At 40.4% G+C, this 24,412-nt stretch overlaps 1 protein-coding gene across 4 annotated transcripts in view; it reads left to right on the top strand.

The window, feature by feature from the left end:
• Nucleotides 1–4,587: 4,587 nt before the first annotated feature.
• CTTNBP2NL (CTTNBP2 N-terminal like) overlaps nt 4,588–24,412 on the top strand; it is a 79,328-nt gene continuing 59,503 nt past the window's right edge. Inside the window, exons 1-2 of one of the 4 annotated variants that reach the window (XM_069090364.1) lie at nt 4,615–4,715; nt 5,512–5,606. In XM_069090364.1, the coding sequence (XP_068946465.1) occupies nt 5,574–5,606 (33 nt within the window). In that variant the 5' untranslated portion in view covers nt 4,615–4,715; nt 5,512–5,573. Of the gene's footprint in view, nt 4,776–5,511; nt 5,607–24,412 lie in introns of all 4 variants that reach the window. The other 3 variants (XM_069090365.1, XM_069090366.1, XM_069090367.1) reach the window with 3 other exon arrangements.

Below are 24,412 nucleotides of genomic sequence, written 5' to 3'. Positions count from 1 at the left end.
GTAAGGGCACATTACTCCCTAGAGACCAGGTACTCCCTAAGGGCCCAAGTACTTTCTGCTTCTTTTTATTCTGCTCTAAAGCATTTAAAGCCTGGGCTCTGCCAATTGTAGGTTTTGTTGGAAGATAGGGTGTACTATCCCCACCCACTCACTATCCCCTGGAGTAATAAATTAAAAAGAGGAGTAACCAGAAAACACCAAGCAGAGCTGATATCATTCATGTTGGGTTCTCCCACACAAGTCCAGGAGGAGACCGGAAGGGGACTCATTGGAAGTCTGGGAAGATTTTGTTGTTGCTACGAAGGAAACAAGTCACAAAACAGAACTCCCACTCGTCCCAGCAGTGGAGCAAAGGTTGGGTGGAGAGGTCAATGGCTACGAGTGTGTGGAGGAAAGACTGATTCACCAGACTTGCTCTCCTGGTGATTCAGGAACAGGCAGAAAAAAGCCAGAGTTTCTCCCCATTGTCAAGGGATATGGCACTTCCTCATCATATTGCAGAGCAAATGGGAGGAGAAGGAAATGAAACTATTTGTGGCCCTGTATCTATACCAGCACCTAGCTTATACAGGGTGTCCCCAAAGTCTTTTAAGTTTTAGAAACTTTAAATCACATGAAAACTTTTGGAATAACCTATATTTTAACATTTTGGCCATTTGCTTCCCCCTTCTTTCCTACTAAACTCTAAGCACCCTGAAATAAAGACCCACAACATTTCATTTTTATATCCCTATAATAGTACCTGAGGTTCTAGCCTCCTCCCTGGACCCTCAAACCAGAATACAAATAGCAGACTAAAGGGTAGAGAAGAGTGGTCTCTGATTCTGTCATTTTTCCCTTACCAATTGTACTGCATCCAGAAGCAACGAAGAATTAGATAATGGGTGAATGAATTTGCCATCCTTCACACACAAAGGTGACACCATTAGTCTACCACAAACAAGTTAGATGTCATGCTGAGTAGTTTTTCTGTTTAGACCTGTTAGGTTTACACTATCCTTTCCTACCCTGTCCCTCTTGTGACTACTAGTATAGACAGGTGAAATAGATTGGGTGGTGCAATCTTCCACCATGGAATCCTGGGATTCTGACCTCCATTGTACCACACTCATAAGAGCAATCTCACTCAAGACATCTTTCCTCCATCACTCAATGTTGGTCTTCCAAGTACCAGCATGGATTGTGCTCCAAACAGTCCATAGAAAGGGAGAAGGAAACACTTGGTAAGGTGTCTTGAAGTATTTGAAGGGTTGATACTATAGAAGAGGGATTATATTTTAGAGGATATCTAAGGTCCTTTTGATCTACAGATCCTTTTGCTTGGGGGGAGGGGAGGAGGAAGAGTGGTAGAAGTTTGGGAGAGACAAATTTCAAAGTATAGAAATTTATCAAGAGATAAATTTCTATATTTATCATGAGAATAGATGAGAGAAAAGGGACAGTACAGATCATTTAATCCAATTCATTTAAAAGTGAAGAAATTAAGAGTCATCCTGGATTCCTCTCCCCACCCATCCCCCCTAAACCCCCCCACACACACACACACACACATCATGTCCAATCTGCTGCCAAGGCCTGTCAATTTTACCTTTGCAACATCTCTCCAATTCACCCCCTTCTCTCACTGTTGTTTAGTCATTCTGTTTTTTTCATTTGTTTTCAGTCATGTCTGATTCTTCATGACCCTATTTAGGGTTTTCTTGGCAAAGACGCTAGGAGTGGTTTGTCATTTCCTTTTCCAGCTTTTTTAAAGATGAAGAAACTGAGGCAGAGTTAAGTGACTTGCCCAGGGTCGCATAGCTAGTAAATGTCAGAGGCTAGATTTGAACTTCTTAAAAGGAGTCTTCCTGACTCCAGGTACTCTATCCATATCCACTTCATCACCTAACCTTTACCCATCTAATACAGGCCCTTGTCACTGCACACCTATGCTACTGAAATAGCCTGCTGGTGAATGTCTGCCTCAAGTCTCTCCCTGCTCCAATTTATCCTCAATTCGTCCCCTAAAGTGAATTTCCCAAAATGCAACTCCAATCATGCTACTTTCCTACTCAATTAACTCTAGTGGCTCCATATCACCTCCAGGATTGAATATAAAATCCTCTGTCTGGCAATCAAAGCCCTTTAAAACCTAGCCCACTCCCCTATACACACATCTTTCCAGTCTTCTTGTACTTTCCATTCCAGTGACTGTCTCAAGTCTCTCCCTTCACCAATTTATCCTCAGTTCCAGAGATTGTTCTCCTTGCTGTTCTTCCAAGAAACACTCCACCTCTTATCTCTGAGCATTTTCACTGGCTGTCCCTCAGGCCTGGAACCTTCTGCCTCCTGGTTTCCCTGGCTTCCTTCAAGTCCCAGCTAAAATCCCACCTTGTTCTGGAAGTCTTCTCTTAAATCTAGTGTTTGCCCTCTATTGGTTAATTCCTATTTATTATAGTGATGAGGTGCAGGCTCTGGGAACCTCCTTGAACTCTGATTGAATCATCACATTTGATGAGGCATTTGCATGAGGCCATAAACCTTTCATTGTGGCTCTGCCCAAACTTTTGTTACTAGCTTGGCCCTCCATTGTCCTTCTACTTCCCACCCTGGAGCCTTCAAAATACCTATACCCAAATCAACTAACTGACCTCATTAACTCCTCCTGAAGACCCTCCCCAAACTCCTCTCCTAGACCATCCCTAGATTCCTCCCACAACCTTTCTGTATATAAGACTCCATCTTGTCTCCATGTGGTGTGAGGGCACCATAGAATTTTCTAGCACAGACTTACTCTGTGTCCAATATAAGCGAACTTTTAATAAACTTTGCTTTTCTTTGGCTGAGAGAAGACTTGAGTAGAATTCATTCAGCAGGACCCAGAGTGTTGGTATTTTGGGGTCTCAAGCACCCCTAACCCTATATCTCATCATTTTATGATGAACCTCTTCAATAGGATATGTATGTGTGTGACATGCATATATCTTATTTTTACATAATTGTTTGCATGTTGTCACCCTTTAGATTGAGTCCCATATTGTGGTGATTAAAAAGTTTTGAGAGACATAGTTTCTAGAGATTTGTCATGTTATTAATAAGGCTAACAAGTTATTAATAAAAGGATGGGCATTTAGCTGTCTCTCTTAGACCCAGCTTGTTATTGTTTATCCTTCCTTCTGGAAGAGGACCATGACATCAGGAAGATGGTGCCATGACTTGCAAGTGAATTGGACTTACGTGAGGGAGGGCTGTGCCAAGTCACCAGCCTCATTCTCTCCTCAGGAGCCATCTGGATCCAGTGGCAGGATGTAGAGCAGGACAACTGGAGATGGCCCTCTTGAAGCAAAGACAATCACGGCAGTGGGCTTATAGTTTATATACCCTTCAAAGAGTAGGTGTTCAATGAGAGGCTGAGAATGATATCATGTCACCCTTGGAGAGAAAAACTATCTCTATACTGGGACCACCCCCAGTCTTGGGTTATCTAGATGAAAGGATTTATTTCCACCCAAGTTTGAATAGAACGAGATGGGTTTCCCCAATTTAGATTAAATTCTCTGTAAAGTTAGGTGGGGTCTGACCAAGACTGAACAGAGTCAATTCGATCTCATTATCAGTAAAGTCCTTCAAGAGACTGAATTTAAAATCAGGGTTTTGGAAGAAGCTGAGAGCTCTGAATCTCCCTCAAGATATTGAATATTAATAATCGTTTCCTCTCAATATATAATATATATACTATGCAATTGTGCATATTTCTTTACATACATATGTGTACATAGACACATATACATGTTTACATACCTGTATTTTGGTTTTACATAGTTGTTTGCACGTGTCACCCTCGTGAGCTCCTGGAAAGCAGGGTTTGATTTTTTTTTTTTTACCTTTCTTTGTATTCCTAGCGCCTAGCACAATGCCTGGCATATAGTAGGCATCTGATCAATGCCTGTTGACGGAGTGAAGCCCTGAGTCTTTTGCCTTCAAAGAATTTGCATTCTGCTAGATTATGGAAGACAGGACGGCAAGATGCTATCATAGCGCACCCAGTTTCCACCACCATCCCTCTGCTAGCATGTGGAGTCTGGCCCCAGCCAAGATCAGGACCAGAAGGGTTATCTGCCATTCCTATTGGGGTAGCCAAGGACAAAGCGGGGTTTCTCATTTTTAAAGTGAGGGCTAGAAGGAGATCACAAATTGAATAGAGTACTGGTGAACTGGACGATGGAGTACAAATTCTCAAACCCGAACAATACGGGGTAAAATCGCAAGCCGGGAACATCATCTTTGGAACGAACGCCAAGTCCTTCCCGGTTCGTGGAGGACCAGGCGAAGGCATACACGCCCCTTGCCGCGGCCGGGCAAGCGGGCGACGGGGCGAGCAAACACAGAGCCCAGCAGAATTGCGGCGCGAGAGCGGAGCCGCGCGCCAGACAGGGAGGAGGGCTCTTCCCGCAGGAAGTGACGCGAGCTCAATCCCAGCTCGGCTCTCCCCAAACAAAAGGGATCTTGGGGCCCCGGGAGGAGCCTGAATGACATTGGAGAAGCCCCGCCTCCCCCCGGCGAGGATTGGTCAGCGAGCCGCGAGGCTGAGGTCACTATTGGCCCGGGAAGCTGTCAAGGCATGGCCCCGGCGGGGGAGGAGGCGGGGAGGCGGCGGGGAGGCGAGGGACTGTGGATGGGAGGCGGGAGGCGGAGGCGGAGGCGGCGGGGAGCGGATCCCGGAGCGCCAGGGAGAGGTAGGAGCCGCTGGGCCGGGCACTCGGGGATTGCGGGGAGACCGGGGTCTCGAGAGAAAGGTGAGGGTGGGACTGCCGGCCTCCACCCGGCCCCCAGCACCCCATTCCCCGAGGGGGCGGGGCCCCTTCCTCCTCCTTCCCTGCCCGTGCCCCCCATTCCCAGAGGAGGCGGCGCCCCGACCTTTGAGGGGATCCCCAGGCCGGCCCCAGCTTCTGTCCAGCCGCAGACCCCTTCCACGCGCTCCACCCACCTTCCAGGGGGACGCCTCCCTTTGGAAGGGGGCTCCCCCATCCCGCGCCCCTCGCCCCCCTCGGCCGGGACAGTCCCCTCCCCCCTCCCCGCCACCTGCCCCAGCTCTCGGGGACTCGGAGGGGAGCTGGATTCCTACCCTCCCGTCTTTTTAGAGTGAGTGCTGCTCTCCCTGCTCCCTTCCCCATTTAGGTCGGTACCCTCACACCTACCTGCATCCTTAAATGAAAAAGGTCTCCCCATCCCAAATCCAGCCCATCCTTCTGCCCTTCCCCGCTCCCCCAGACAGTCAGCCCCCCGGACCTCTCTTCTCCCACGAGTCGAAAGCCTCATTTTCCTCCCCTTTCAGCTGGAGGCGTGAGGCTGGACAGTAGGGGAAGCCCATCTAGCTGGACTGGCCCGATGGAGTCTCCCAAGCTTTAGAGCTGTCCCTCCCTCTTCCATTCTCCCCTTTGGGGGAACCCAGCTTGGTGCTTAGGGTACGGTTCTGTGTGGCTCGCTTCGGTCTTTGACCACCACTCCCTTCTCGCTCCACGAATTCCCTAGGGAACTTGAGATTCTACCTCCCTGTTTCTTCGAGCCCGGCTGCTGCCGAAGTTGGCTAATTGATGAACTTGACCGAGTGTGTAGAATATAAACAGGTAATGAATAACTTAGGATCCTCGGTGAGGATCCTATAGGATTGTAAATAAGGACCTTTAGTCTAGTGACCGAAGGTTTGCCGGTTGCCCTGGGAGACTTGAATAACCTTGAAAGGTGTAGATCTTGAAACAAAAGGCAGGAAGTGTTTCAAGAAAATCTTGGTCCAGTTGTTGGAAGGTTTATGATTAATCTGGTTTAATGGCCTTTGGTTCCTTTCTTCTCGATCCACACCCACTATTAGATGCTGTAGGTCTTTTCTTTAATTGAAAATATTAGTGGGTAAACGTTGTAGTTTGGTTTTTACAGGAATAGCATCACCTGCAGAATCCCAAGTAGGTTGACCAAGGTAAACTGCATATGCCACAGCTGTAACTAAGCTAAAGGATATTAACTAAAGACTCAAGGAAGCATTCATTTATTTATTAATCACCTACTTTATGCCAGCAGGCACTGTGCTAAGCAATTTACAAATACTTCATTTGATCCTCACAACGAACAGGAAATTGAGGCAGACAGCAATGTAGTGATTTGCTTAGGATCATAGAATTAGGGTCTGTCAGAGGATTTTCTGAACTTTAGGTCTTCCAGACTTCCAAGTTCAGCTCTGTGCCACTTGCCCAGCCCTTATTTCCTTGCATATTAGCTGTGGGAGGATCCTTAGAGATCCTGTAGTATAATCTCTTCATTTTACAGAGTGGTGCAATGACCTCCCTATAAAGTAATATAGCCTAGGAGTGGCAGAGACAAGACTGTCTCAGGCCTTCTGACTACTAGTCCAGTGCTTTCCACTCACTGTGATATATGGTATGTGGTATTTTGGAATTCGAATTAACATGAATGCCATTGGATTGTCAGTCATCCAATAAGCTAACACTTTGCATATATAAAAATTCATCTTACATTTTAACATTACTTCCTTAATTCTCACTTGTAAGTTACCTAATGCTGGTATAGTGTTGGAATAGTGTTAATTGTGACAAAGTGCTTAGGATCCAAGTCACCAAGGGTATACATTTGCATTAGATATTCATTATTGCTTTTACTTCCAAGACAAGTCAATAATAGGGCAACTAAGTGGTGAAGTAGATAGAGTGCCAGGCATGGAGTCATGAAGACCTGAATTCAAATTTGACCTCAGACACTTACCAGCTGTGTGACCTTGGGCAAGTCACTTAACCTTTATCTGCCTCAGTTTCCTCTTCTGTAAACTGAGCTGGGAAAGGAAATGGCAAACCATTTCAGTATCTTTACCAAGAAAATACTAAATGTCAGGGTGGCTAGGTGGTGCAGTGAATAGAGCACTGGCCCTGGAGTCAGGAGGACCTGAGTTCAAATTCTGGCCTCAGACACTTAACTAAAAAAAAAGAAAAACAAACTAGCCTTGTGACCTTGGGCAAGTCACTCAACCCCAATTGCCCTCCAAAAAAGTAAAAACAATAATAATAAGAAGAAGAAAATACTAAATGGGGTCACCAAGAGTAGGACACAACTGAACAACAACATGTGCTATAATGATAATAGCTAGCAATTCTATGGGACTTTGAAGTTGGCAAAGCACTTTACAGATTTTATCTCATTTGACCCTCACTGCAACCTGGTGAAATAGGTGCTGTTATTATCTCCATTTTCCAGATGAGGAAACTGAGGCACTCCAAAAAGAAGAAAAAAGAGTTGAAGTAACTTGCCCTGGCCTAGCCAGCTGACTGTAAAGTTTTGGAGATGCTGAGAAAGGCCATTCCAATTTCAAAGTCCAGGGTCGGCTAGGTGATACAGTGAATAGAGCACCAGCCCTGGAGTCAGAAGTACCTGAGTTCAGATCGGCCTCAGACACTTAACACACACACAAAAAAACTTGGGGAAATCAAAACCCCAATTGCCCCTCCTTCCCCCCCACAAAAAAAAAAAAAAAAAGCAAAAATAAAACCAATTACAAAGTCTATCTCAAAACTTCCCCAGGGTAATGATTTTTGAATTGTAAATCTCAAGCCTTCAGTTCTTCTACAGAGATTTTTTTAAAGGTTGTTCCCAGAAATAGTCAGAAAAACTAAAAAAGAACTGAGGCTGGTTGGAAGCACTTGAAGAGTAACATGTTTACTATGTACACAGAAGTATATGGAGATATTAATATTAACACTTGGACTCCCTTAGCCAGGCTTACAAAATCTCAAAGGGCTAAGGCTTATCAAGATGCAGAACAGAAAATAAAGTTGACTGGATATGAAACCGAAGAAACTAATTGTCAAGGCCCATCATAAATACATTGCCATTGTATTATTTGGCAGAGTAAATAAAAAAACTGGCATTTTGTGTGTCTTGGTGATCATTACAGCACCTGTTCGGTCTTGTTAATCTCAGAGCAAAGCTGGGAAGCTGTCACCTCCGTGCAGACGTACAAAGATAATTCTTTGATAAGATGAGGCCTGTCGTGATACTATAAACAATCCACTCCTTTTTACCCAACATTTGCTTTTACTTTCCTTATCTGGTCTGCCTGAAGGAACTTGTTCAGCCTAATCACCACCAGTGATTGAAGTATCCACAAAATCATTTTTTGCTTTTCTCTCTCCCTTTAAAAAAAATATGTAATTCCTCCTCAGAACCTGGGCAGGACTTAAAAATATAATCAGTACTAATCTTTTCAGGGTTTCCTTTTACTTTTCTAAGAATCTGGTGTGAATATGAGTTTAGAAAAGTATTTCAGACATTACATGTCTTTGCTTATTTCATTACTTGAGAATGGTTCCTGGATATTTTACTTTTAACAGGTTTCATAGTTTCTTTTCTTTTTTTTAAATGGATCTTCAAATTAGTTCTCAAACTTTCATAAATTACCCTGGTACTTGAAGGGTGTTCATAGAACAGTACTTGGATTTCAGACTAGAATAGACTCTAGTTCACACAAGTTGATCACAGAAGTTCTGACATGCTCAGCTTACAATGAGCTTGTGTGTTGGCTGAATCAAGTTTGCAGTGCTGCCAGTTAATTTGCAGACCAGAATTGGAATTCATTCTGTGAAAATCTTGGCTTTTCTGTATCAAGCAGAAATTCTAAGTATTGCCAGTGGAGTGGTTGGTGATCATGGCATGAGACAAGGAACTGAGATTTATTTCTAAAGGAAAGTAGAGCTATCTGTGGAAGTTGACCTCAGAAATGAGTTGTCAGCCTGTTTCTAAAGCACATTTGTTTCTGTTTCCTGAAGATTTGATGCTAATTGGATAAGTTCCAGTTCAAAGCATCCCAGGTTAAAAATGGTTTATTTGTCAGTTTGCATATGAATAAAGGCTAAGTAATGGAAGGTTATATATACTTAATATATACATATATGCTATAAATATTCCCGCCTTTGTCTTTAGACATTTAAAAAAGATGAGAGTTAAAAACTAGTAGGAAAATGGTTAACTTGCTTTGTTACATACATTGGTGAATAGCAAAGATAGCAAAGGAGAGAGTGGAGATAAACTAAAAGCCAAATCTTCCACAAATGTGTATTCTTTTACATCATATAAGGACCTGAACAGTTGATCCTGAGAAGTTTTAATAGGTTTTTTCTTGTTTTTGTCGTTAATTTTGTCATTGAGGGTTTTTTTATTTAGTGAATTCTTTTCCATTGTGGGAAAATCCTGCTGTTCATATCCCTTCCCTCCCACCTGCATCTCCCAGACTCCCATATCTTAGTTTTATAACTAGGTCCTAATTATCTAATTCTTTGGTTAGAAACCCAGAGCAGTCAGGCTTGACTAAATTGCACTTGGTAAGGCACTTGCAGCTTTAGTAAATTCAAATCCTTTTTCAGTCCCCTTTTCTGCTGGATCTAAAGCAAATACAATCTGATTGACAGTGGATTTTTTTTTTTTTTTGCTTGAGAAGGGTTTTCTTCAGGCCAGTTTCTCCAGCTTCAAACTTCTGTCCTGAGCTCTAGAACCTTCATCCTGAGCTTTGGGCTTGGGAGCTGCCAATATTACAGAGAAGAATAACATGGTTGGTTGGAGTATTTGAGATGAGAGAAACAGAGGGACAGAGTAAGGAACAGATGATAGCTGTATGATCTCCACTTGATGGGTGGCCAGTTTGGGTTTTCATTCAAAAGTACCCTTTACCTTGGGCCATACCTAGGTCGATTGCTGGAGCCACGGAAGCATACTTGTGGATGTAGTAGAGAGGGAGCTAATGAATTGGGGAGGGAGGTGAACTAGTCCAGGATCTTATCACATCACTGGGGAACTATTTCAATGGCCTCTCCAGCTCTATCAAGTCTGCCCACCCACCCCCCACGCATGGAGAAGCTGCCAGACTAATCTGCCTGAAACACTGCTTTCATCATTTCATTCCTTTGTTCAGACACCTTCAGTGGCGTCTCCTTGCCCACAGGATAAAGTCTACACTCTTTTCTCTGGCATTCAGAGCCCCCCACAATCTGGCCACAACCTTTTCCAGCATTCTCTCAATCCCAGCTACTTCACTTGTCCCCTGCTTGACACTTAGCACATTTTGGCTCATAATGTTACCAGTTTTAATGGAGTGATTCCACCAACCTGAAGAATGTGCCCTCCCTCTTTGGTTTACCTTATATTAAATTTTTATCCTACTTGTATCTTTTATGCCTCCCCCCCTTTCTCCTGTAGAAATAAATGCCTCCAGGGCGGGGACTGGTTTTGTTTTTTTGTTTTTCGTTTCCCTTTGGTATTCCTTGCCAGAGGCTAGTGCTGTGCCTCTCACTGAGTAGATGATTAATATGTTTATTGAATTTAATTCCTTTATCTCTTTTTTGCTCTGCTCACCCAACGGATTCTAGAACAGGAATCCTTCCTCCACTTCCTCCTAATCACACCATGAAGTCTTGCCTAGCCAACAACCCCTTCTCCCCATCCTACCCTTCTTCAATCTTTCATGCCAATCAATCTGAAAAATCCCATGCATGTGATCGTTTTAAACTAATATTATAATTACTTGTGTACATATCTTCCCTTTTACACACACACACACACAAGTTTATTATATATCAATGACATGCAAGGAACGTGCTGGATTCCAGAAGAACAAGAATAAAAATGGCAGTTGGACCTGCCCTCAAGGAGTTATGGGGGAGGGGCATGATATATGTATATGAGTCAGTGTACAAGACAGAAAGCAAGTACTGTATTGACCTAGTAAATGGCTTCTTAATTGAATTGAGGCACAGGAGAGAACATTGTCAGCTGAAGGAATGGGGAATGCTATATAGAAATTTGTTGAGAGCGGTGGCAGGGTTGTGTGGGTTTTAATTTTTGTATCCCCAACACTTAGCATAGGGCCTTGCATTTGGTAAGCACACAATAAAATAACTATTTATTGAATTGATATGAATATGTCTTCTCAACTAGATTGGAATTATTTTGAGAGTCAAGGAGTGCCTTATACTTATTTATATTTCCCAAAATTCCTAAACAATGGCTTTGACATAGTAGATACTCAAAAAATATTTGTTCATTTTTAATCAAGTCAAACAATCATTATTTCCCATTTAGAGCATCAGTGAATCTGGCCACCCTTGACTCAGATGCTAAAAATAAAAAGTCTCATAACAAAAGTCTCACCTTCTACAGGAAGCCTTCTCCAACTTCTCTCAATTCCAGTACCATCCTTCTGTTGGTTATTTCCTGTTTATCTTGACTTCTATATATTTGTTGGGATGTTGTCTCCCCTATTAGATTTTAAGTTCCTTAAGGACAAACTGCCTTTTGCCTCTTTTTGTATCCCCAGCACTTAGCACAGTGTTGGGTATATTGTAGGTACTTAATAAATTTTTATTGAATTGAATTTTGTCTAGTTGAATTTTGGGCTGTTGACTGTAAATTTAAGAAAAGACAGACACTTAGCATATAGAACACTTTTCTTCTCATGTCCTTTATGCATTTGGTATAACGTAAAATAGATTTTCCGAAAATATCACAGCTATTTCTCAGGCATTATAGGTTTAACATGTGACTTGATTAGAAATTGTAGAAATTCAGCTGAAAGACAGACTTGTCTGTACCATGTAAAAGAAACAGAAGGCTGATAGAAAGTAGCCATTTCTCTTCTCTAGTATCATGTAAAGTATTTGAACGATAGGTGATCTCTATGTATGCTTGTGCAAACATACTGCCTGGACTTCCTGTATTAGTGCTGATTTCCAATATCCTTCAGTGAACTATGGAAATATCCCCAAAAGTCCCAATATTTTGGCAAATGGTAACTAAATGAATCAAGTCATTACAATGTAAAATTAAACAGGTTCCAAAAGATGAAACCAAAATATGGAGACTTGCCAGGCTGAAGAAACATCATGATTACAATTACAAAACAATTTGCATAAAAAACCACCATATTGAATGTCTGGAGTTAAGTGTACAGAGTTCAGTTGTGTGATCATTGGTAACATTAAGTTGCCAAGAGCTCAGGAAGACTGTACTTCTGTACACTCATGTGAGCCTGAACAATTGCCCCATTTTTTTTTCTTTGGAGGTAGGATGGACATGGTGTTACAAATAAAATCCTTTTGAAACTCTTATGTCCAAGATTTGAAAATGCAGTCATTGTATTTGGTGGCAACCCTAGTCTTTTTCAGGAATTTACTAGAGTCTCTCCCTTTGAACCATATGGGTAGAAGTTACAGGGAGGAAAAGTTCTTACTATAAAGAAGACTGTGCTAGGTTCCCAAAATACAAGAATGAAAATGGCAGTTGGTCCTGCCTAACTCTACCTAACTCTAATTAGAGTAGGCCAAAAAAGAGGATGGACTGCCTTGGGAGGCCTTCAGTTCCTACCACCGGAGTTCTCCAAGGAAAAAGTAACTGACTACTTTTAGGAATATTGTCAAGGGAACTTATGTTTTGAATAGGGTTTGGACTAGATAAGTGTTCACTAAATGTTAGCTAATACCAGTCCACAGAAAATTGCCATTTGTTAATGCAATTTTTATTACCAACCATCTTTCTTAAAACCTATAAACTGATTTCTCCTCTCCATCTTCCCTTTGTCCTGTTTTCCCCCTCTCTCTTCCAAGCTCTGAAACTGCCCAAAGCAGCCAAGCTAAAACCTAAAGGTCAGAAGTAGATTTAGTTATTTCATTAATCTGCAGCATAGTTTGGTTTGGGAAGCACTAGACTTATATGATGGTTGAGGTAACATAGAATCTCTGGTTGTCTGGCTAATTTGCAAGTTTAGAAGCAGTAATATTTAGACCTGGCAGCCTTGTTTGGGGGCTCTAACTTAGCCACCATAACAGTAACCCATTGCTAAGAGGAACAGTTAATAAGTTCATTGTTATTGCATTGAGGGTAGGGCGGGAAGAATTTTAGATCAGATGGTCTCTTCACCCCCTCCCACAAAAAGCAGCTATTTGGACTTAGATTGGTAGTTTTAGTGCTGGTGATTTACATAGAGCCAGAGCATGAACTTCAGTGCCTTGTAGCTAGATTACAGGGGAGTAGTATGCAGTTTCCCTTTGTTTCATGTTGCCCCCCCCAAAAAAAAAGTGGGGGAGTGATCCTCCATTTCATACTTGACTACCTTTTAAACTTCCTGAATAGTTATGAGGTGAGTCTCTTCACTGTTTGCAACATTGATCCTTAAAAGGATCTTGGACCCTATTATGAAAACCTTGGTTGAAGCAGTGACTTCATCCTATGTTAGGATTGGAAAGTCTTTTGTATTCCAGATTGCCTCTAGAATCATGGACCATAAATCATTTTACTGGAAATTAAAGACATCTAAAAATCAATTTACATGTTCCATTTAACTCAATGTGTTTACAATGATGTTTCACAAATCATAGCATCCTTATTTCAGAAAGTCCTGAATTCAGGAAATAGATGCCCAGTTGAAATTGTTATAATAAATTGGTGTAGTTGTATAAGACTGATTTCATTTAAACTGGATGAAGACAAATGAAACTTTATAAAAATAATTACAGCAGCTTAAACAATGTGGAGTAATGGAAAGAACATTGGACTTAAAGTCAAGAGACCTGAGTTTCAGCTCTGTCCCTGACACTATTATAATTTTTGTAGCCTGGGGGAAATCATCAAACCTTTTTACCTCATGTGTTATGGTGAGAATCAAAGTGTAATTTTATTTTATTTATATATATACACACACATGTATATGCATATATATATGAAATGAGGATTGTTACTAATTATTCTAAATACCATGGCTCGTTAACAACCATACCAGCAATTTGACTAGTATTACTCTTTTAATCTGATCTCTTTCAAGTAAGAATATAGTAAGGACTATAAACAAATATCTAAATAGATAAACTTGGTTTTGATGGCTTTACTTATTTCCCTGACTGGGAAGGGAATGTTTACAGTTCTGCATTTGAAGCCAGTTCTCCTTCAGTACACAAACACTTCCTTCTGGTATCAATACAAGAGAGAGACATAAGTTTTATAGCACACTGAAGATTCACTGCACTGGACTGGAGGGAGGAGATCTTATGAGTCCTTCCTCCTCCAGGTCAGCATTTCTCCTGATCCATCAAATTAAGGAACCGGGCAGACTATTTCTGAGCAAGGTCCTTCCAACTCTAATGTTCTATGAACTCTAGGAGGATTGATGGTGAATTAGTAAGCTTTCTGTGGAGTTTTCCTCCTTGTCATCTTGTTTCATTTAGCATATAAGAATCTAATCCATTTGGTCAAATTGGATGATAAAATGAATTGAATCAAGTTAACTAAGATTACTACCACCAACACTCCAGGATCCCTGTACTAAAAAGGGAAACGAGAGGGGTGAAACTGGCTTGAGTTTTGGTTTTTTTTTTTGTTGTTGGTGGTTTTTTTTTTTGGAAAACATGCTACAGAGAAATTTGATGGACGTAACCTTATTTATATAATCTTTGCCTCCTCCCTTGACTGAATATAGATCTAGAGACCAGGGTGCTGCTCATATTCCTCTGGTATTGAATAGAGTAGTACAGCACTAAAATAATGATCTTTAAGAATATTTACTTGATCATAGTGTTTATCTCTTGAAGATTTTCAAAAATCTATACTGACAATATTGGGTAAACAGATAGCTTTTTCTATATACTTTGCTTGTAATAGCACTGTTGCGATTAGATCCTATAATCTGCTCAAAGTGTCCCTCTTAAAGTATCATGAAATTTATGACTTTCAAAATAATTATTCAAAATTGTGCTATTTCATATTATATACTACAGCCTAGATGTAAATGTAGACTTAATTGAGTAATAAAAAGCAAGGCATCTATAAAAAGTTGTTACATTACTTTGACAATAAAATGAAAGATTAGATTGAAGTTTAGTAGGTCTTTAAAATTACCTGTTAATTAGCATATGACAGGAGTATCCCCATTATACCTTTTAATTCCATTTCAGAAAAGTAGTGGTTTAAAAGTAGTGGTGCTAAACTGCATTGCTAAGTATTGTGGGGGAGTTTGTAACTACAAAGTTAATTTTGTGCCTTGATTTTACTACGTGGAAAAATAGCATGAGTAGAAATCCCTTTCTTTTGGAAATTATTAAAAGATCTGCTCACTTATCTAGACCTTGTCACAAAATAGAACTTTTGTTAACATTTTAAGCTATTTCGCTCTTTACCATCTTCAAAGCAGATCTTAAGCACTAACTAAGGTTCAGTCTGAAAGGGAGATGAAGATGAAGGCTGCCATTTGGAGAGCAACTTAATGTCTTGCCCATAATGTCCAAATGAGCCTTAACAGGATCCAGGAAATGTTAAAGTTCAAAATCTGAGACCTTTTAAGTACAGAAGTGATGTTTTTTATAATAAATAACTCAATTCATATGGCATGTTATCTAGGTAATATCCACAGCATGAATGAATGAGTCAATGAAAAATCATTTATTAATAACACTATGTGCAAGGAGAATACTGGGCTATGTGCTGGGGATACAAATAGAAAAGTAGACAGCCCCTGCTTTCAAAGGGCTCATGTTCTTCGGGGGACACAGCTGCTGTCAGATGTAAAGGTTCAGTAGTCCTTAGGGGATACTAGCAAAGCAGATTGTAATGCCTCTTCTTTAGTGCCATTTCAACCAGTAAAATTGTAAGAGTTTCTGATACAGAACCATTTGAAGGTGCCAAGGACTTTGGTGGTGAGAAACTTTCTTTTCTCAGTCTTTGATGGGTGTAGCTACATCACCTGCATAAGCAGATACCACACAGCATCTCCATGGCGGTTGCCTGCCAGAATGGGACCTGGGCTGAAAGAATCATGCCACTGTCCAGGGCTCCTGCTTCTTTGGGCCCAACTGTTGTTGCATTTGGTCAGCAGTGATTGCTGCACTTAAGTGATGGCCTCAGACCTAGGGGGTAGAACCTAGGCCAACGGTCTTGGAGACATGGCTATTCCAAAACCTCTTGGGTTCTAGGCTATCTCTCTAGGGTTCCAAGGAAAGACAGTGATAGTAGTTTGACTTCACTGTCATATGTTGCCTCTTGTCTCCCGCCACCCCCATGCCCAGTGCCTTGCATCTGCAGCTAGCCAGTTTGCCTGCTGCATAGATAGTGGATGGTCCTTTTTCCACCAAGAATATCTTCCCCTAACATGGCTGTGGGTATTGGACTGGAGGTCCTGGGCTTAACCTGCCAGTTGGTGGCAGTCACCATTTGGCAGAAGTACTGGGGAGATGGTAGCTCCCTTCTGCACAGGGATTGTTCCCCGACACTCTAAGGTTGTTCTTAGTGCTTAGAACAACCAGCCCTAATGAATTATTAAGCAGAAGAATTCAATTAAGATGAACATTCATGATGTCTAGGTTTCATACAGTTATTAATATAATAAGGTTATCTTTTTTCTTTTCTATTCTGACTTTCTAATAGAAACAAGTTATTTAATTCTGCTGAAAATTCAGATTTTATAATATGTAGTCAGATAATGAGTATTTCAGGTTTTCAGAATTAGCTAATATTTAGTGTTTGGATTTTGTTCATTAAAGGGGCTGTGGCAGTTTTTTGTATGTCCAGGGAAAATAGTATTTGAGTGAACTAGCTTTTCCCAATTTTGTAGCTTTTCAATCACTAGTAATAAATATTTGCTATATATTCTTAGTCTCAGCTTAGGAAATTATAACCCAAGTATGACTTTCCCAAGTGTACCCAAATATGTGCTGTGGGGGAAATTTAACAATTCTGGAGAGATCTGTTAATTATCTGATTTATTCTCTGTAATAGCTAAAGGTAATACTGCTTTTGAAAGATCTAAATGGGAGAGAAATGTTTTTCCAGATCTTTGTAGTCTCTTGAATTAACTCTTAAGCTTTGCAGAATCAATAATTCTGTCTAGGCTTTTTGCTCCTCACTGTCTGTTGTTTGGAAGGGGTGGGGGTGGGGGAGGCAAGGGAGGTGGGCAATGGGGAGAACAGGGTAGGGAAGGAAGGCCTGTGTTTTTCTAGAAGTACACACCCATATACTACTCACACAAACATATAATCTTACCTGTACTCCACCCTGTCACACCCTCCTGTACCTAGCCATTGCTGTTGTTTGGGGTGTTTCCTTTTTTGCTGCCCAAACTCCATCTAAAACAGAGCAGACCAGTAAATCTGTCCAGGCGGGAGTCAACACCTCACTCAGAACTAGGTCTCCATATTGTTCCCTGTGGAACACAGCAGAGGCAGAGCAGATGCAGCTGAAGTGCCATCCAGGGAGGGAAAAGAAGGAAACTGTGACAGCATGTCAGAGGAGCATGGAGTGCTTATTATCTCTCTAAACTTGATTCTCTTCCCTCTCCACATTCTCTGCTTTGGATTGCATCATGTCCCATGGAGTCACCTCTTGCTTTGTGCAAGTGACCCCCAAAGCTATATATCCAGCCCTAAAGTGTTTCCTGACCTTCAGTCACATATTACCAAATTCCTGCCTGACATCTCTTCCTGCATATCCCATAGGCATCTCAAACCAAAATGTTTAGAACAAAGCTCATTATATTTATCAGATCCCTCCCTTTGTAAAGTATCCCATTTCTTTTGAGGGTATCATCATCTTCCATTTTCCTATCCCCATATCCAGTCTTTTATGTGGTTACCAAAGTGATTTCCCTAAAGCCTAGAACTGACCATGTCATTCCTCTACCCAGTCAATGCCATTTATCCTAGGAACAAATACACACTCCTGTGTTTGGCGTTTGCTTTGCATTTGACTCCAGCCTATCTTTCTAGGATTCCTTATTACACATTACTCCCCTTCATACATTCTACATTCCAGCCAAATGGGACAACACGTAACATTCAATCTCTCATCTCTGTGGCTTTGCAGAGACTCTCACTTATGCCTGGAATGGCCTCCATCTTCACGTCCACCTCTTAGGATCCCTGTTTTCTTTCAAGACTCAGCTCAGATACGTTTCCTGACCCACCTACCACCCTTAGCTCCCTTCTCTCTCCCCCTGAAATTCCTAGAGCCTTCCCCACCAAAATGACCTTGTCTTCATTTTGTATATACCTAAGTATGTACACGTTGTGTCCTCTCTAGAGTGAAAGCTCCTTGAGGACAGAAACGATTTCATTTTTGTCTTTGTATTCTCAGCATTTTGCCCAGGGCCGAGGTGACACAGTCTTGGTCAGTTCTGTCTGCCACATCTCTCACATCCAATAGCCTCTAACCTTATCGTGTCTTCCCCTGGACTATTGAAGTAGCCTCCGAATTGGTTTCCCTTCCCCCAGTTTCTTCCCTGGCCAATGATCCAACTTCTACATAGCTGCCGAGTTGATATTCCTGAGACAGATCATGGGCTTATAGATTTAGAGCCGAAAGTGATCTCAGAGATCATCTGATCCAACTCTTTGGTTTTATAGATAAGAAAACCATCAAACAAGTCTGAGCCTCTTCCCCCCAACACACAGGCTTTCTGCAGGCTGCAGTGACTCTCTGTTGCCTCTAGGATAAAATACAAAGTATTCTGCCTCCATCCTCCTTTCCCGTCTTCTTATAAGGAATCTTCACACACACCCCCATACATGGCACTCCATCTCTGATTTCTGTACCTTTGCTTCAGTGGCCCCTGTCTGAAATGCATTCCTCTCCTCCCTGTGCCTCATAGACACAGCTCAGGCACCATCTCCTTCGGGAGGCCTGTCCTGATTGGACACTCCCCCCTCCCCTCCAGTTATTAACACTTTTTTGCTCCTCTCTAAATGGCTTTGCATTGACTTGGGTGCACTTTCTATTTACTTATGTACATGTACTGTCTCCTCCCCTTCCCTACTGAAAGATCTCTGAGGGCAAGGACTGTTTCCTTTTTGTACTTGTATCCCTAGGGTCTAACAATGCCTTGCTCATACTACCTTGCATGAGTAGCTGCTTGAAAAGTATTTCTTGAACTTAATCTTTGTTAAAATTTTAGCTTTCCCTTCCCCAACACTTGCCTGACACACTGCAGGTACTTTAATCAATGTTTGTTGAATGAATATGAAAGAAAACAGGGCAGAAGAGATAAAAGACCATAGCAGAATTGTTCACAACAAAAGCAGGTATGGTAGTTCAAGGAGTACCACGGTGCTATGTAAGACTCACAACCCCCAGCTTGAGACATACTTTAGAAGATGCTTCTACAGTCTGTCTAGCTGTTGGCCCTGGCTTGGTGGGAGGTACGCCTGTAAGTAGAAAGAATGGCATGCTATTAAAGCTCATTTTTAGAAACTGCTTGTGGAGAACTCAAACTGAGGTTCATACTTAGCCCTTAAATGGATATAATATCCCAAGGTATTGAAATATAGCTACTTTTTAAAAAGATTATGTAGGTAGCCTTATTTTTCATGGAAATATGAAGCTGAATATAGTTATAGCTCTGGAATATCAATATAGTTTACAGTTCATTCATATCATACATAGACTAGGGCAATACATTCAGGCAACAAGTTCATGAGCTAGTTAGAATTATAGACTAGGCCCTTCAGAGAATCATAGAGCCTTACAGCTACAAAGGACATAAGTAAACAAAGGGCAAATCATGAACCCTTTCTGTAGCTGTAGCATCCTTAACAGGTAGGCATCTAGTCTCTACTTAGAGACATTAGTGATAAGTAAAGTCACTACCCTAAGTTAAACCACACCATTTTTAGATAGTTTTGATTGTTAGTACATATCTCCTTATGTTGAGTCAAAGTCTGTATTTTTTCCTGCCCACTGATTTTAATTTTGTTTTTTAGACCCAACCAGAAAAAGTTTTAATCTTTCATCCCTATGACACTGTACCAGATATTTGATTACAGTGGTCATGGCCTCCTTCCCCCAGTCTTCTCTTCTCCAAGCAAAAAATACCAATTCTTTCAACCAGTGCTTATCCAGTTTTGAGTCCTTTCACCATCCTGGTTGCCATCCTCTGGACATCTTCCAGTTTTCAGTGAACTGGCTGGATGTGTTATTTCAAATGTTGTGTAATTAGAGCAGAATACAAGCTTATTGTACCTCCTTCACTTAGGAGAGTTTGCTACTACTAAGTAAGACTAACATCATTTTAGTTTTTCTGTTACATATCACTGCTAACACTATAGGAAATGTTTGTCAGTGTTGATCATTCCTTCATAACACCTCTCATATCTATCCCCTTGCCTGTACTCATACTACCTCTGGCTTCATTCAGGCCATCAGCATCTTCTAATCATTCTCTCCTTTCTCTGATCTCTCTTCCACACAAAGGGGAGGGAGGGAGGAGAAGGGAGCAAGCATTTATTAAGTGCTTACAATGCTCCGGGCACTGTACTAAAGACTCTACAAATACTATTTCATTTGAAATTGTGACCGATCAGTAGCCAAAATAATCTTCCTGCAGTACAGGCCTGACCATATCACTCCACTGCTCAACAACTCTCAGGAACTCCTTATGGCCTAGAGAGAATAAAATTTAAACTACTTAGCCTAGAATCTAAGACCTTCCTAATATGGCTTCCATCTACCTTTCCATCCTTATTTCTTACTATTCTCCTTCAAAACTATATTACAGCCAAACTAGACTGATAACTGTTTTGAATTTGATATACTTTCTCTGCCTTTATACATTCACACAAGATATTCCCCATTCTTAGAGTATATTTTCTCTTTATCTTGCTTGTCAGGATCCTTGTTGAGTTGGTTTTTTTTTTTAGTATTATTAAATTATATTTATTTATTTGCAAGTGAAAAGCCTTGTTTCCTTCCCAAACTCACTTCTTCCTTGCTTCCCCCCTTTGAGAAAACAAGAAAAACAAAAACTCTGTTACAAACATGTATACTTAGGCAAAACAAATTCCCACCTTGTCTGTGTTCCAAAAAGAAAAAAAATCTTAATCTACATCGAGTCCATCACCTTTTTATCAGGAGGTGGGGGGTAGCATTTTTCACCATGAATCCCTAGAATAATGGTTGGTCCTTATGTTGATGAGTGTTCCTAAGTGATTCATTGTTTCTCTTTATTATGTGGTTGTGACTATATAAATTGTTCTCCTGTTTCTGCTTACTTCATTCTGCATTGGTTGGTATGTTTTCCCAGATTTATCTGAAATCATATCCTTCATCTTTTCTTATAGCATAATAGTATTCTATCACATTCATTTACCATAACTTCCTCAGCCATTCTCCAATTGAGTACATCCTGTCTCCACTTTGATTTCTAGTTCTTTACCATCATAAAAAGAGCTGCCACATACATACTCATACACTCCCTTTTCCTCTTGCTTTGGTCTCTTTGGAGTATAGACATAATAGTGATTATTGCTGAATCAAATTTGCACAATTTAATAGCTTTTTGAGAATTGTTCCAGATTGGTTTTCAGAATGGCTGGACAGGTTCATTAAAGTACTTGTTTTCCCATAGCTCGTCCAGCATTTGTTGATTTCCTTCTTTTTTTTCCCCCAATTTTGCCAATGTGTAAAATGGAATCTCAGAGTTGTTTTAATTTGCATTTCTCTAATTATTAGTGGTTTAGACCATTTTTCCTTGTCTTCTTTCAAGGATCAACTTAGATGCCACCTCCTCTTTGAAACCTTTTCTGATTCATTCCCCTCCCTCAAGTTTCTCAATTTTCCTTACTGTTTTTCACATTTTACCTCCACCCTGCCGCCCTCCCCCCCCCATATAAGTTACTTGGGGGTAAATATTGTTTTCTTTTTGGTATTTTTGTCCTTAGCACCTTTTCCATAGTAAATACTTAATAAATGTTAGTCAAATGGAATGCAATACTCCATATGTGATTTAACCAGGGAAGACCACAAGAGGACTGTCCTCCCTCTTCCTCGATGCTGTTCTTCTCTAAAAACCATCCAAGATCACATTAGCTTTCTAGGCTGCCATCCCATACTCTCGAGCTTCTGTCCTCCAAATCCCCAAGATGCTTTTCACATGGACTAGCCAAGTAGCCACCATTTTTTTTTTTCAGTTCTGCCATTTAAAAAAAATTAAATCCTGTGACTTTACATTTATTCCCACTAAATTTCACCTTCTTAAGTTCAGTCTATTGTTGCAGCTTATTATCTTTTTGGATCACAATTCTGCCATTCAAAATATTAGCTACCACTCCCAGTTCTGTGACATCTGCAAATTTGCTCTGTGCTTCCATCTAAGTCATTGATAAAAACGTTTTTTAGAGCAGGACCAAGGACAGAGGTCTTTGAGATTGACATCAATTGATATACCACCATTCTTTGAGGCTAGCTTTTAATCTCTTTCCAAATACATCTAACTATCTATCCCACAAAGAGCTCACCTTATGTCAGACTTTGTCATATACCATGAAGAAATCCAGAACTGCTGAGTCTGCAGCATTCCCCTGATCTAATAGCCTTGCCTCCCCCCTCAAAAAAAAAAAAAAAAGAAAGGAAAGGAAAGGAAAAGAAGGAAAAAAGAAATCAAAAGAAAAAAAGAGAAATTGAGAGGCATGACTTGTTATTGATGAACCTAACTGGCTGAAAGTAATCACGCTCATCTTTTCTAAGTGCTCTAAACCTATCCCTTTAAATAATTTGATTAGAAAATAAAATCCAGATCACTAGTTTATAGGTTGAAAATATACTTTCTTTCCCTTCTTGAAAATCCATGCAAAATTTACCTCTCCCCTGTTGCATTTATGTAGTGCTTAAAAGTTTTCAGAAAACTTTACATCTATTTATTCATTTAATCCTCACAACAACTCTAGGTAAATATTTCTGTTCCTATTATATTGATATGGAAACTGAGACTGAGAGATCAGATGACTTGTCCAGGATCTTTCCAAGGCCACTGACTGTGGCTCAGCCATCACGTGTCAGTTCTCTCAGTTTCCTAGGAATGCAGTTCATCCAGAGCTGTTGAGTGAACATCATGTTTCAATTAAGTCTCTCTTCATTTTTTTCTATGCTTCCAAGTTTAAAAATCTTTCTTCTCCTTGATGGAAAAAAGAAAAATATGACTTAAGCACCTTATACTATCTCTTTTTTTTTTAATTTAATTTGTTTTTATTCTGAACTTCAAAAAATGAGCATTTCTGTATACAAAATAGAGTACAAGAAGAGGGATTGTCTATGAAACAGTGAATCTCTTTTTACTTTAAAGTATATAATGAATTCAATTTATTTTCAAATCTGTCCTTGTTTGTTGTGCTTCCTTCCGAACTTCCTCCTCTTCTTTTCAATGGATATGTGAACTTCTAGAAATGTTTCAGTGACCTTCCTCTTTCTTTTCTTGTTTTTTGGGGGAGTGGACATCCCCATTACTATCCCTCTTTCCCCTTTTAATTAAAAACAGAAAAGATGGGGAACACCTTGTAACAAATAATCTGTAGAGCAAAACAAATTCACACTGTGGCCATATTACACCATCAGCTCTCTGTTAGTAAATAGATAACATGATTCATCCTTTGTCCTCTGGAAATGTGTTTGCTCATTGATCATTTTGATCATCAGTTAGTCTTTCAAAGTTGTTTTTCTTTACAATGTTATTATTGTATTAATTGTTCTCCTAGTTTTGCTCATTTCACTTTGCATAAGGTCATTCTCTCTAGGATTCTCTGACATAATCTCTTTAATATTCTTAAAGCACAGTAATATTTTATTACATGCACAGACCACAGTTTGTTCAGCCATTAACTGTTTGATGGGAACTCTCTAAATTTCCATGTCTTTTCTTTCTCCTTTAAATGTCCTCTTCAGGATCAGGGAGTTTGTTTTACTTATGACTGTTTTCTTTCCAGAATTATACTCTCTCTTAACCAACATCTTCCATGCCCTTTTTCCTCTTGAATTTGGTGCATTTCTACACCTCACTCTTAAATCTGTGTTCAACCTTCTTTTGTCTGGTTCAGATAAAAAGAATGAAGTTCATCTGATAAAACTTACACAAGAGAAAAAGTAAAGCAAAAAGTAAGCAAGTTCCAACTCCCTTTTGTAACATTCTACACAAGTATATTTCTTTTAAACTCCCTTTTATTTACCCTCTTTATATTCTAACAACAGAATCAAAACCCCTCTCTGTTTTTCTTATTTATCTCCCTTCTTACCCTTTGAAGACATAATGGTTCTCAAAAGACCCTTGTACTCCCCCATTAGAAAGTTAAAACTGTATCATCAGAATGCTAGGGACTTCAATGACCATGTATTTGGTGTGATCACTGCAAGGAATTCAGGCATTGCTAAAGATTAAAAAGAAATAATTCCTGGACAATTAACAATCATTTTATTAGTTATGGCTAGCAGGTAATTAATAAAAGGGTCATTTGGCTGTCTCTCCTAAACCCAAGATCCCTCATGGAACCAACTCAGTGCTCATATGCCCTTGGAATAGTGGGTGTTCCTGAGGGTGGAAATCAACTCTGACTGGTTAACAAGTAAAGAGAGAATGACTATTATA

This window comes from Petaurus breviceps, unplaced genomic scaffold (genome assembly GCF_028583685.1).
Source record: "Petaurus breviceps papuanus isolate PSGF00001 unplaced genomic scaffold, PetGlider_PUasm1.0 186, whole genome shotgun sequence".
Taxonomy (NCBI): Eukaryota; Metazoa; Chordata; class Mammalia; order Diprotodontia; family Petauridae; genus Petaurus; species Petaurus breviceps.
The sequence above is the reverse complement of the archived record's forward strand: the minus strand, read 5'-3'. Positions and strand labels throughout refer to the sequence as shown.